Here is a 15,050-nt window from a genome sequence, read left to right on the forward strand (position 1 = left end):
ATAAATATATATATGCAAAACCAGACTCAAAGCTATCCAGGAGATAAACCCTAAGGCCAGCACAAGGACTCTGACTAATGAGGGGTCCGTCCCTAAGCCCTCCTGTGTGACCTTTATAGTGCATCAGCCCTGTGCTGTGGGATCACCAAGTTGAACAAAAATGTTTTAAAATTAAAGGTATCATCAGCCCTGGTCTCGTGTCGCCCAGTCAGGATGACTTCACACAGAGGGATGGCATTGCTTTAGCTCACGTGCCATTTGTTTTTTGCCAAATCACGTGCCACTTCCTTTAAATAAAAAGGATTTTCAACCATTCCTACTCATGCAAAAACTGGCTGAGCGGGGAGAGGGCTAGTGCAAAACAAAACTAGCAGGCGGTAGCATGGGAACCCAAAGGAAACACAGGATTTCTTGCAACTAGATAGAGCTGGCTGCAATTTGCCACGATTTGCACAAATTTTTTTGGAAGAAGTTTTCCACTCGGGCTGTAAATCTTTTTGGCCATAGTAAAATGCAGTCAACGCATAAATGAGTTGACAAGTCATTCTCTGCACATACTAAGTTGCTTTTATTAATCCAGAACTGCATGCTACAGATACTGTACAGCATGAACATTTATTCATTACAAAAAATGGCTTCCAAACCATTAAAAATGAAAATCGGAATAAGAGCATAAAACGGAACAGTAACATCACAACTGTTAGGAAACATTCAAAGTATTCACAAAAAATGTTATAGTTAGCATCTTAATAAACCAGAGAAAAATCTGAGACAGTTTTACAATCGCTTCATGTCAACTACAATGGCACTGAATGAACAGATGAACAATTTTTCAGCTTTATACAGCGTTTTTTGCAACATCAACATGCCTAGGTTTTTTTTTTTTTGTTTTAAGTTTGCTACCTACCTGTATGTAGTAAGTGTACATAAAAGTGGCAGTCTGATTTTCCTTTTATGAATAATCTAATATACAGAATTTGGCCCTTAAGGGTTTATACCTCTTCATTTTAAATGCTTTCCGGACAATCTGCTACCAAACACGTCTGTTATAGGTGACATTAAAACTACATACATATCTACCTATGTAACATCACAGCAAAACATGATGAACAAAAAAATTACAGCATTAAAAAAAAAAAAAGTTGTCGGGAGAAAGTTAAAAGTCACTGAGAATTTTGGCACATAAAAATTTTGCACACAGCCTACAGTCCTAATGTCGCAGGGGATTCAGCTGCAGTTCTGAACAGGAGACACTTGGACCTTGCTATTTTTCAAACAGCGTTGCTAAAAATTCCCTTGCTAAATTTTCAAGTCTTTTTGTGTGTAATGGCTTTTAAAGCAAATTTTTTTTTTTTACTCTATTGATCCTTGAAAAAATGCATCTGCGAACGAATGTCCATTTGGTGGCAACTGTGTTTCATATAGCAAAAAAAAAAAAAAAAAAATCATGAAAAGAAATCAAAACCAAAAATCCCGGAAAAAATATATATATACACATTTATATATAAACTTAAAAACCTTGTACAAATGAGTTGTTATATATAAGATGCTTACACTAAGGGAAAAAAAAACACTTTATACAATGTTTCAAGAAAAAAGAAGAAAAAAACATTTTAAAAGGGACAACATACAGATACAACAAGCAATTTCTAAAGCAATAAATACTACTGGTCCAATAGCGTTGTGATACTTTTAATTGTTGAGTAGCGTTCCCTCCCCCAAAAAGAACAACACCATGGAACAAGGTATATTAACACATTTTTTTAACCCTTTGTTTCTGTACATTTAAACAATAACAAGTAACATCACAATAAAGGTTGTTTCACACAAGGAAGAAAAAAAAAGAAGTAGTAGCGGCACCGCATTCATTGTGCCCTTAAAGGTTTAAAAACCAGATGTAAAATGATTGGTTCGCAAGCTCGTATTTAATACAAATAATAAAGAACCAATGCCTCCGGCAAGGGCTGCTTCAAAATTGCTTCTTTTTTTTTTTTTTTTTAAATTTTTAAAATCAGTCTTTAAAACTAAGCTATTGGAACTACATAACAATTATGTATATATATATATTTTTTAAACGCTACAAAGACTTTAAACAGCTGTTGATAAAAATTTTGGCAGAATCATGAGGCTTTTCTCATCTACATATTTAAAAAGGAGAAATTGAAATAAGAATGGGTCAAATATTGACCAATGAACTCGATAAAACATCAACTAATGTAGCCACATGGCACAAATTAAAAACGAAACTGAGAAACGACGACAAACAGTGGACGACGACGAGGAGGAGAATAAAACAAAACACAACAAAACCAAACAAAACCAAACAAAAAAAAAGGAAAGGAAAAAACCAAAACCCCAAATCCCAACAGAATTCAATCCCCCCGAAAGGAAACCGAAAGGGCTAACGAGGCTAAAGCTATTCTAAGGACTTGGTTACGAGGGAGAGCGGCTGGGGCTGTGTCCCTGCCAGCGAGCTGTGGGAATGCAAGGAGGACGTCGAGGGCTGTGCTAGGGATGCGGCGGCAGCGGCCGGCGGGAGGGCGGCCGGCGGGTGGTCCAGGGCCCCGTTGGGGCAGCTGGCTGCAGGCAGGGCGCCGGGCTTGCTCGCAGCGCTCTCAGCGAGGACGAGCGAGGATGGCGGCGGCATCATGACCAGGTGCGCCAGCGGGTCGGGCTTCAATGAGAGCGAGAGGGGTTGCGTTTGTTCAGTCTGTGGTTTCGAGTCTCTGGAGGGGGAGGCGAGCATGGCGGGGGAGGACGGAGGAGAGTCTAGTAAGCTTCCATCTGAAGAGGGTGGGCTGACGCAGCTGCCTTCACCTTGTATGTAGCGAACGCACTTTTTTTTTCTCCTAGAAACAGGGAGAGAGTTATCCGTGAATAAAGGGCAGAGATGCTGACGGAGACAGTTATCTAAAGCAAAGAGCTATCGGTTCACTACTCTGGGCTCTGCACAGGCGGGACCCCAGCCCCACGCACTGTCCTGGGGGTTTGGCGGGGTGTCCTTGGCCCTGAGCCCACTCAGAAGCCTCCCCTCGGCTAACAGATTTGGAAAGGATTCACCAATTGTCTCTTTGACCCCCTCCTCTTAGGGCCGCCTCCTTTCCTTAAGTGACTTTAATCATCAGAAAATCACATAAGGCATCTTTGGAGCCCACTGTGCTAATCTACAATCTCAACTTTCCTCCGGGGGGTGCGGGTGGGGCGAGGGAAATTTAATCCTTATAAAATAAAAGCTCTGGATAGTTGATGGTATCTCAAGATGTCCCATAACGCTGTCCAGCTCAGTGGGGCTATCTCTACACCTGCATCACCTGTCGTCTCCTACGGTGCACTGCCCTTGGGAGGCAAGGATGGCTGCAAACTACTGTTCATTGCTTTCTCCTCTGTTAAGAACCACACCAAATCCAGAAATGTCAGTCAAACAGGAGGGATATATAATAGAGAGAACAAGAGAGAGGGGAAATAAAAACAAAACGAACAAACAAAGCAAACAGAAGAAAAAACAGGAAAAGAACAGAGTATGATCCAAAATAACAAGAATAACTGGTTGTATGGCCTGCAGGTTGTGGCTTTAGATCGACTCAATTTTACTTTTTGTTTTAAGGGAGAGTGGTAGATTTGGGAAGCTGCTCGTCTGCGTTTTGGGGAATTTTCCTCTGAGAGGCCATCCATGTAACTCCAGAGTGGGATCCAATTTCAGTAGGTGAAGAGCACGACGACAGGTACAAAGGTGAGGAGCAACATGGAGCTTATTTCACACCAGGGAATAGGAGAGTCTCGCAAGAGCCGCTCATCTTCAAATGAGTAAGTGACCCGACAAGAGATCTTTTCTCCTCCCTCTGTCCACTTAGTAATGCAAAGGAGCAATGAAAACAGATGACAGTTTCACACCATCTCTCCTGCCAAGTATATGCAAGACAATTCTAGCAGAAGGACAGAAATAATGAGGCAACCAACCACAGCATCTGGCAGGATGACGTTCAGTGGCCACCTTGACCCTAAGAACGATGTGTCTCCAGCCTCTCTATCCGCAAGCACACTTTCCATGGGAAGTGCTGAACTGCTGTTGCACAGCCCAAGGTGTATGACAAAGCCTGTCTAGAGCAGCTCTGTCACAATAACTTTGGACACTCAGCTAAGCTGCACAAAGCCACCAACGTGAAGGAGTAGCTTGCTCTCCCCCTCCAGTGGATACCTTGCCCTAGCTCGGCAACTTCACCAGAGGAAGGACCCAAGTGTGGCACAGCAGCTGAATGTCGCTGGGTGACACTCCCCACTCACGTAGTTGCCCCGGCTCCACTGCTGGTCATCAATGTTCTCCCCTATGTATGGCAACTGCATTTGACTTGGGTTAAACCAAGGTCTGCTCTCTAGGCAACGGGGCTAGATGTTTCTCAGCTGCCAGGGATATCTAACCAGCTTGATCCTGGAGTTAAAAGATATCATCTCCCATAGCCAGAAAGGGACCACCAAGCCCGGACCTCATCCTTCCACCAGCTTCAGTGAGGGACCAGTGCTGTGACATCCCTTCCTCCAAAGACTCAGGCTCTGCTCTCAGGTTCTGCTCCACATTCCACATGGCAAAGTAAGGGGTTAGGGCTATTAAGAGTTTTAACCACGTTAGCCTGCAGATCAACACATGCTAAAAACTAAAGACAACCATGCAACTTAAATGTTAAAAAGAAAGAAAGAAAGAAAGAAAGATAGAAGACAGCAAGTGAAGGCTGTAAACCATGCTTTATTAGAGCAACGTTAAAAGACAGAAAAAAAATTAATTTGGTGGGCTCAAAACAGAAGCTGTTAAGTCTTCTACCATCAACAAACAATGCGGGAAGCTCTGGCTCCTGGCTAAGGACAGTTCTGCTCTCTTTCCCCTCGCCTCTGTCTCACCACTTCCTAGCTTCAGCTGTGCAACGCTACCAGGGCCACAGTTCATGTTTGGACCTTCTGTACAGCTTCAGTGGCAAAGCAGAACAGTGATCCTTCACAAAGCTCACCGATAATAGCTGTGTGGAAAGGTGGGTCCTCACAATCTGGAAACTGCAGGGCTCCCCCCACCCCCGGCCATCCCCAAATTAAAATTATTTGCAAGCAGAGACCCAAGATCTGCCTGCCTTATTGACGGGAGTCCAGAAGCCATTCAACTGGATTGCTCTGAACCTACAAGGCAGTTAATTATTTCACTGGAGGCAGTTTGAATCTAGAATATTTGAGTCCTGGTCTTGGCTGGGATAGAGCTAATTTTCTTCCTAGTAGCTGGTAGAGTGATGTATTTTGGAATTAGTATACAAATAACGTTGATAACACATTGATGGTTTCAGTTGTTGCTAAATAATGTTTATGCTAAGTCAAGGACTTTTCAGTTTCCCAGGCCCTGCCAGTGGGAGGGGTGGAGGGGCACAGGGGGTTGGGAGGGGACACAGCCAGGACAGCTGACCAGAGCTAGCCAAAGGGATCTTCCGTACCATAGAACGTCATGCTCAGTATATAAAATGGGGGGAAAGCTGGCCAGGAAATGCTGCTGAGGAACTGACTGGGCATCAGTCGGTGACTGGTGAGCAACTGCATCATGCATCACTTGTTTTGTATATTCTAATTCTTTTATCATTATTATTGTCATCGTTATTTCCTTCTTTTTCTGTCCCACTAAACCATCTTTATCTCAGCTCACTAGTTTTCTCAGTTTTAGGCTTCCAGTTTTCTCCCCCATCCCACTGGGGCTCAGGGGAATGAGTGAGCGGCTGTGCAGTGCTTAGTTGCCGGCTGGGGTTAAACCATGACATATGCCAAAAATTCAAAATTATTTTTTTTTTTAATACTATTTAAGTTCTGTGGTCTGAAAGAAAGTTTCCATGGCAAAGCAGACTTAAACCAGGTCTACCTGACTTTCTGGCTCCACAGAGTTAACAACCTTTTTAAAGCTAACCCATTGGTCTGCTACCTGGAGTAATAATTTCCCTTTGATTGGGATTAAGGGAGCAGATTGCTTCCTCTGCTTCTGTTGTGTACTAAGCTCTTTAACAGTGTGGCCACTTCTAGTCTAAAAAGCCATTTACTTCAGTTGTGGCGACTCAGGGCGGGGACATTTTTCCAGCCTGTGCCATTCCCACCACGTGTTATCCGTGGTCACGTATGTGTCGGGGTTAGGTGGGACAGAAGGCATGGTAAAACCCCAAACCCTGCCAGCCACATTTCACGAGATGTGAACGACACCAGGCAACTGGTGAAGGGAAGTTAAGTAAACATCCAAGGAACTACTTGTGTCCCAGTTTTGCTCTCCTAAAAGAGGGAATAAAAATACTACATATCCCTCTGCCTGGAAGCTTTAGTGAAAATTGTTCACTTGTGCATTGCTCTGGAAGTGTCAATTAATACATCAGTCCAGTAAACACCAACAGAACTGACCCTGCTTGTGCTGCCCTTGAAACTAGCCCCAGGACAGCATCGGGAAACCAATGCTGCAATTGCCATGAATGAAAGCCACAGAGGATGACAAGGGTTTATTCAGTTGCTGTGAGCAAAGATGTCTCAGTTTCTATTGTAGCAGCAAAGTGCACATCTTTAGCACCTATGTAAGATGTGCTACTGAATGCTACCATTCTAGCAAATGCAATGTTATAACGGTTAGGACCAGAACCAGGAGAGAAATGCTCTAATACCTAGTGATAAAATGCCTCCATGCATTTAGAAAAACAAAACGACAACAACAAAAAAGCAGCAGACTGTATCAGTAAGTCTAAAGCTATCAGCTACACCACTGAAGTAGTCTCTGATGGGCTGCAAAGATTTCTGACCAAAATTTGGTGTAAGAGAGGGTTTGTGCTTCACACGTAACCTAAGCGCTGTATAGACCGAAAGAAATGACCTTGCTGCTAAAATGTAGTTTTAGAAGTATGCTGTTTTATGTAGGCAGCTAGGGAAACATAAAGCAACGCAAATATGATGTGCCCCTCGTTCTGGTACTTGGCGGACAGAGCCTGATGTGCTTCCAACGCTCTCTTTCCAGACTACACAAATATCTGCTGATAGTGTATAGCGAACTAACCACAACCCAACTAAACACAGCATTCAAGTCTTTGGCTACCACGAGACTCAAGCCTCCTGACACAGTGAAGTGGCTATCCAGTTCTTCTGGACTGAACCCTTCTTCCTTTAAGCGTTAAGAAACTGCCTTTATCAGAGCTTGTTTAACATACGCACTGGTACTGACATCTTAAGACCCCAACACCCAGCACTAGCATGCCTCGCGTGGAATGATGTGCAATCTGTTGAAGACATTTCTGGTGCCTTATCTGGTATTTTGACATACACCACCACCTTCGATCCACGTTTTCCTCGACACTAAGCACAAACAAGACTGCGTGCATACACAAAATACGATGGACATCTGATCTACATTCTAAATGAGATGGAGCACATGGGACTGGCATGAGTAAGAAGGGAAAATGTGGGAGAGGAATCACTACACACAGAGTGTGGTTTGGGTTGAAATACCTACCATCATAATATTCCAAATTCAAAGACTGCTTGTATCAGAACAAAGAAACAACAAATTTAACGAAATGCGATCATATAAGGAAAAAGGAATGAGAAAAGAACTACTCGGTATCCCTCCACCAAGAAAGAAGTATGTACTGAGTTATACATGGAATTAAAACTCCAGTAGAACATGGGCTGTCGAAATTTGGGCTCTCTGATGTCTTTCATCTCCTCTTAATGCTGGAAACTGTCCTACTAACGTTGCAGTTAGTTTTGCCTAGAGCTCAGGCGTTTACAGCTCATTTGTTGGGATAAAATTTAGGAAAAAACTTATTTGCAGAATTAGAAAAAAAAAAAGACATCAGATAATTTAAAAACCTGGTATCTTACATAAACCTTAGGGCGGCGTAGACGCCTACAGGTAGCTATTTAATTTTGCAGATAACACCAAAAAATATGAGTACCATATAAGCTGTAAACACTGGCTTTTACATCTCTGATCATGAGAAAAAACAGTAGTGCTACAGATCCCAGAACCTTTTTACAAAGTCTTTGGAGGCAGCGGACATAGACCCAAATGAAAGACAAAATATAGATGTCTTGCTAAACATTTATTTTGCTGACAATCTGGAAAAAATAATAATAAAAAAAGCCAAAAAACTGCCAGCTTTAAGGACTTCAAGTTTTTCTTGTTCCCAGTTCTACCACCAGGGAGAGGTTATTGGTAAAGAAAGAGAGAAAATGGCATTAAATTAGCAAGAAATTCCAAAGATTAAAGATTATTAGCAATTGATGCTGTGGGAGAGAGAAAGGTGGGGAGTGGGGAAAAAAGATTAAAAAAATAAAATCACACAAATGCACTAAGAGGACAGATTGCTTTTATTTCCCCGAAGGCCTAATGGGTAGTATTATACCTGCATGGTTTGCACCATAAACTCTGTCGGTCAAGCCCGAACAATGCCCGACACTTCTTTGGAGTATTTGCATCTGTTAGCATAAGGTAAACACAAAAAATACAACACAATGGTGGATAGAGCTCATTTGGTCTGTGTCATCTTAGCTACAGCTACGTTTAACTTTCAATCACCTCAGTTTTATTTGGTAATCTCCCCTCACACGAAGGGCAGGAAAACAGGACTTTCAGAATGAGCCAAAAGAAAACCAAAAAAAATCTCTGACACGGCCATGCATCTGTCCGGTGTCGGTACCGCACTCCGTGCCGTGTTATGAAGGGCTTTGGGAGTGAATTTCCTTGGGTGGAGGCTTTGAGGGCAGGCTGAGCCACAGATCAGATGGGCTTAAGGCTGATGCTGTTTTACAGTGGGTTTTTGGCTAGCAGCAGCAAAGAGGAAGGCAAAAAAACAACCAACAACAACAACAAAAAAAGCAAAACCCTTTCAGAGAGACGATAACTCATGGCAGTGTCCCACTCCCTTGTGTCTTCTAGATCACAACACAGAGCTACAAAGCAACAAGGCAGGAAAAAAAGGGGAAAGTACCAAATAAACCAGCTGCAAATCAGCCATAGCGAGTCTGGGAAAACTATACACACCTGCAGGGGCCGCACCAGTTATTCTGTTGATCAAGGCCAAAGCGCGCTCGGCATTTCTTAGGAGCGCTCAGGTCTGAATGAGTTCAAGAAAAGCGAGCAGAAAAGGGAGAGAGGAAAAAAAAAGAAAAGGGGAGAGGGGGGGAGAGAGAGAGAGGAAGAGAGAAAAGGGGAGAAAAAAGAGAAAGATAAAAATAAGGAAAAAAATAAAAATAAAAAAGGGAATAAAAATCAATGTCCTCGTTATTAATTGCAAAATATTGACTTTTGATTTAAAAGTTAAAAAAAGTGATAATCACATTTTTATTCAACTCTTGAGATTAGCTGTTGCAATTAAAGCTGCAGTATCCCTTTATAAAGGACTGTTTCTTTCCCTTTTAAAAGAGCAGGTAGAGGAAAGTCATTGTGACTGGTCTAGCAGGATGTTTCAGGCAAGATTTATTTGGGTTGGGCTGGGTTTTTTTATTCTCTTTTTTTGAAGGGGGGTGGGGGAAAGGAAGAAAAGAAGCTGAGTATGGAAGTTAGATCCTGAACATGCTTTTTTCTTCAACTCAGATATAAAATAAGAGGAAAAAAAAGAAAAAAAAAAAAAAAGGAAATTATATCTCCTGGGATAATGCAGCTTTTGGAATAACATTCAATTTATTTGTTTTTATTAATTTGTATTTAAAAGAATGGATAAGAATAAGCAGATTGCAGAATGAGTATGTTAGTATCAGCCAGAAAATAAAACGTAAGGCATGGCAAGGTGCTGAGTTAGTACAGCTAGTGAATTGCAATGAATAGGCTTGAGCAGAAAGGAAAAATAAAAAAAAATAAAAAAAAATCAAAACTAAAATAATAATAAAAAAATGCATATGCATGCTAATGTGAGAAGACTTAGTGGGAGCCATGAAAAATGCCATTAGATTAAGGAGGTTCATTACTGACTTGCTTCCATTCTTTATCAGTCTCTTTAAAGAAATACTGCATATTCAATTTGCACAGTTAGTACAACTCTTGCGTTATTTTTACTGTATTACTGTTTTAATAGCAATTGTTACAAACCAAAAAACAAAATTAAAAAATACTATCAAACATATAATAGATATAAAGATATATAGATAATCAATAGTATCAAAACGTGTGGATGGTATTTTTTTCTTAATGTCATAAGTGTTTAATGTTAAAATCTATAATGGCAGGAAAAAAAATTAAAAAGCAGTTTATAAACTATTTTAAATGACTCAAAATGACGTTAGCACCTGTAATCGGAGGAAGTGAAAGGCAAGGATTTAGGAAACATTCGCTGTGTTCTGAAAAAAAAGAACAAATTATACAAAGGCTTCAAAAAGACTAAGTCAGGGCTTCTTCAAAATTGACTATGAGATTGCCTATGCAGTATTTCTAATTTCCTATATAGAATGGCAAACCTCCTTAATTTAAAATGGGTGCGATTTACCACTGTAAGGCATGCATCAGAACATACAGGTACAGCCCAAATTAATACCAAACACATACATACATACACGCACACACATATGCGCAAAATAAGCGGACAACTTTATGAACGATGGCATAGGCATTATAACTATGGCTCTGCAGTTAAAGGCTTTGCAATCACTATGTGCAAATTCAGCTAACGTCACAAGAGGCTCTTACATGCAATGGCTTAGTTACTAGTTTTAGAAGGGCAGTAACGCATAATTAGAGTGCATTAAAAAAAAAAAGGCTGTCTAGTATAGGGACCGGCTCCCCATGAGGCCAGGAGACTCATACCCACCTCCCCCGTACCTAGGAGTGTCACACCAGGATTGCCACACTTCCACTAAGCAAGAGATTTAGATTTATTTTTACTTACCATTGGTCTCTCCTGGCTGCTTATCCCTTTTCCTCTTCTTCTTCTTTCCCTGCAGGAAACATACACAAATGAGAAGGATAAAAAAACCCCAAACATGTGTCCTTGCAAGATGGCACCAAGCGATGGGGCTGTGGACAGGGTGGGAAGCTCCCTGGGGAGGACACCGAAGCGTGGCGCCGGCTCACCCTCAGTGCAGGGAGGTTTGGGGGACCCCGAGGGGATGCTGCACTGTGGGGATGGCTCTGCCTGCCTGCTCTGTGACTTCTCAAACAGCCTCGCTGCACCCCCCCCAAAACTAACACCCACCAAAGCCTTAAGCAGCTGGGGAGGAGGGGGCAGAACAACTTGCAAGATGTTTCTTTTGAGATAAGATCATCATGAAGACAACAACATTTGACACCTGTACGCTTCGGCACCTGGAAGTTTCATAAACCATTTGTGGTCATGTGGCAGGGCAGGGAGGGGAAGAAGAGGGAGACTGAAGGGGAAAGAGTGCGTGAGTGAGGTCAGATCAAGCCCCTGGAGTTCCTCAGCACCCAAACCCAACTGTTGAAGCAGACAAGGAAGCCGTAGTAATGAGTAAATCCTAACCTACCGGTTTGCAAGTGCACTGACAACCTAGGAAGCAAAGCCAGGACAAGGAAAAAAACCCACGTAGAACTAAGACCCTTCCCACATTTTGCTCCATCACAAGGAAAATGAACAGTTACATTCTGCTAAACCGCATCCTTTTCCCAAATACTGTCCCACAAGGTGACAGAGTTTGTTACGGTTTCTGACTGGAGGGAGAAAGGCCTTTCCTCCGCCTCCCTCCAGCAGTGGGGGAGAGGACACCCGGGAGCCTGACTCCTGCGGACACCCAACCATCCTTTTCCAAGAGAAGAGTTATAAAGTAACAAACATAGCTCAAAAGAGAAAAGCTATTTCCTAAGAAAACTCTTCTAGCACTGAGCTACAGGGTTTGCAGAGCAGGACAAAAAGGCCAGTGAGATCCCGGCTTTTGAAGATGCGGTGGTATGAGAAGTCGGTGAAAAGACACCAGACCAGCAGTCCCTTGTGGTCAGGAGGGAACAAACATGTTTTGGAAAAGGAATCTCACAGCACTTTTGAAGGGTTGGACATATCTGTGGGGAAGCCAAGAGGTTCTCCCACAGGGTTAGACATCTTTCTCAGCAGGTTGGTCTGGCTCCCAGCTAAATGGTTAAGATGGGCTTCAGCTTGGCACATCCACTGTAACATCTGGGATGCTCAGTATATACATTCCAGGGAACGTACCAGTAAGAAATTCCCCCAATGTGAATGCTGGATTTTGATTTGTTGTTGTCACACTCTTCCTCCCCAAAAGCTGGCTTTCTGGCACGGAGCTTCTGCACTCGTTCCCCCTGGCTTGCTCAGGGTTGTAAACTGCCACCCTGCTGTCCAGGCTGCAACAAGCAGTCTTGTTCACGAGAGCCTTCTGGTGATGGACTGTCCATTTGAAAGGATTTTTAAACAACATGCATGTAATCCTGTAGCCTGGATGCTCCTGAGAAATGATCTCTGACACCTCTGAGGTAATTTTTGGGGATATTGAAAGTTGTCACTCTGAGTCAATTGCTACAGCAGCCATCAGTCTAACATGACAGGCAGACAAGATAGACAAGTATTGCTCCTAAAGCTCCATGAGAATAAAATACGGAAAAGCATGGTATCTTCAAGTCCATGTATCATATCACATAGACACAAGATGCTCAGACTGCCCCATCTATATTGATCTACATTGACAGTAATTCTGTAAAAGTCAGTGATTTTTTTTTTCACTGACAACAATTTTTTTTCACTTTACAACAACATAACCAAAACCAGACAGTTGCCTCCAGACCATAAGCCTGTTACTTATTTAATCTCAAGGAAGCCACTTGCATAATTAATAGACTGCATCTGCGGCACATTTGCTTAATTTTTGCAGTACGTTTGGGAATTTGAGGGCTATTTCAGTTTGAGACCTCATAACTTCTTCACACAAGGGCCAGCCAGAACAGAGATCAGGAGTCGCCTGTCCTTTACAAACTCTTCAAGCCAGGTATTAAAGTACAACCTCTTTAGGGAGCAATCTGTTAAAAATGGCCGATATACAGGACCATCAGCCAGGGACCTGGAATTTCTAGTCGCTTTCCAACACAAGCTTTGAAAACTGTTTCTAACTAAGACCTGACAGATGTCCCACTAACTTCTACACTCTTTTCAAAGGAAACAGGGAGGAGAATCACACGTCTTGCTTGCTCAGTTTCTGTGCTATAAGAAGATATATGATTACATAGCTAAATTAATACATGGACTTAAGTAAAGAATTATGGCAGAAGTTTTTCAAGCGTTCTGCAGAAGACACCATTTCGCCATTGCCTCAGATTGTTCTCCCAAGACTTGAGCAGATGGTCTGTAACCTTTTCTAGCATTGTACTATACAAATCCTTAAGGTGCAAGAAAAAGTGGATGTAAATACTTGTTAACCATTTTGGCAGCTCCCCCTATAAAGCCAAACCAACATGGGTTTTGACAGGACTGCAGAGTTCTTTGGTGCTAATTTTCTAGGCAAGTGGCAGGCAAGGTGACTAGACCCTTACACACTTATGAATCCAGCACTCAGTGCTGCTTAACATCTTCTATTACATCTCAGAAAACGCAAACATGCCTTGTGACACCAACCACTCCACATGGGATTCCCTGAATCCTCTTCTCTTAAATAAGAGCAGGCTGAAAGCAGCCCGAAGGTGCTCCCCTGCGAGATGCATGAAGGGCTCAAGACCCTACAAAACACGCAGGGAGGAGGCGAACTCAGAGCACTTTGAATGGACCAGGAGAAGAGAAATAAATAAAATCTGTGGATGATGCAATCGTGTGATGCAAAGGTACCGCACTCTCCTCAGGCAGGAAGGTTCCCCCTGAAGGTCACTTGGGGGTACAGCATCAAGCCGCTGGGAAAGCGCTGGCTTTCTCATCCTGTCCTTTTTAGCTTGAGAAGAAAGGGTTTCTCAGTGCTCACATGGTGAGGACAAAAGTAAAAGGTCCTAAACACTGACGGCTTTGTACATGCCCATCTGTCGGTGGCACAGTCACTGTGCAGAAAGAGCATTCCTGAAACCTCAGTCGAGCCTGTACTCCCTTTTGAACACCCAAGACGAAAATACTGCACAGTGCCGAGGAACTACCTCAAGCCTATGGTCTGACAGCCTCAGGCCAGACTCTGCTGAAAAGGAAAGGAAAATGTGATTAAGCCGGAGCAGTGCCTCATCAGGCTTAACGAGGTCTCCTCTGAGGAGCACACACAGCTACACCTGCAACAGCGAACAAAGGGGGGAGCGAGGCAGAGGCCAATCGAAAGACAAAATGATCAAGAAAAAACAGAAAGATTTGAAAAAAATGTCCTTAAGTACACATTGCTAAGTAAGTGAGTATGTATATTCTCCAGCACCAGAAGGATGGAAGGGTGTAGAGAGAGCTGCTGCTGCCCCAGGCTTTGCTGCAGACTCCTAACTGGCTTCTTCCCACCCATACACGTAAAAGTGCAGATTCTCATAGAGGTAAATGTTGCCATATACTAAAGACACCATTTACGTGATTTACGGCAAAATAGGATATTTATGGTAGAGTAGGCAGTGATGATGATGATTATGGAAGAGACAGACTTCAACAAAAACAAAATGTGTAACACTATACGTAACTGACATCAATCTTACAGCTGCTGGTCCCCAAACTGCAGGGGAATGTGCCTGGAAGGCAGGGAGCAGGGTTTATTGCAGAGTTAGGGACCTTGAAAGCTTTAGGTGATTTTTATTTACATTTTGGAAACAATAATTGAGATGCTGTGATAATCCTGTTAAAGAGGGTTTAGAGCTCCCACCAATCCACAAAACTGTCAAGATATTATGGGTTTAGGGTTGCCAACACTTACTACCCAGCTGCACCACTTACCCTTCAGAGAAGAAGGAGTTACATACTACTAGTAAGTGGTTACAATGCTGGCCTCATGTTTTTAACAGACAGAAAATTCTACCACTTTTAGCTACAAAACAGGCTTTCTGAAAGTCAGAGAGGGAATCAATCCTAAAAACACTCCGTGAATTGATCACAAACTCCAAAACACTTCTTAAAAAATGAGGGGAAGGGGAGAAGATAACATGGCCATGAAAAAGCAAAACATAA

The 15,050-nt window shown here is 42.5% G+C and overlaps 1 protein-coding gene across 18 annotated transcripts in view; it reads right to left on the minus strand.

Annotated features, from left to right (window-relative positions):
* Positions 1-544: 544 nt before the first annotated feature.
* Positions 545-15,050, minus strand: part of TCF7L2 (transcription factor 7 like 2) — a 181,655-nt gene continuing 167,149 nt past the window's right edge. For 4 of the 18 annotated variants that reach the window (XM_055719586.1, XM_055719583.1, XM_055719584.1 and 1 more), the window contains exons 11-14: positions 10,869-10,917; positions 10,273-10,323; positions 9,032-9,104; positions 545-2,849 (exon numbers count right to left, since the gene is read on the minus strand). In XM_055719586.1, the coding sequence (XP_055575561.1) occupies positions 2,417-2,849; positions 9,032-9,104; positions 10,273-10,323; positions 10,869-10,917 (606 nt within the window). In that variant the 3' untranslated portion in view covers positions 545-2,416. Of the gene's footprint in view, positions 2,850-8,392; positions 8,467-9,031; positions 9,105-10,272; positions 10,324-10,864; positions 10,918-15,050 lie in introns of those variants that run through there. The other 14 variants (XM_055719597.1, XM_055719596.1, XM_055719595.1 and 11 more) reach the window with 9 other exon arrangements.

Source organism: Falco cherrug, chromosome 9 (assembly GCF_023634085.1).
Source record: "Falco cherrug isolate bFalChe1 chromosome 9, bFalChe1.pri, whole genome shotgun sequence".
NCBI lineage: Eukaryota > Metazoa > Chordata > Aves > Falconiformes > Falconidae > Falco > Falco cherrug.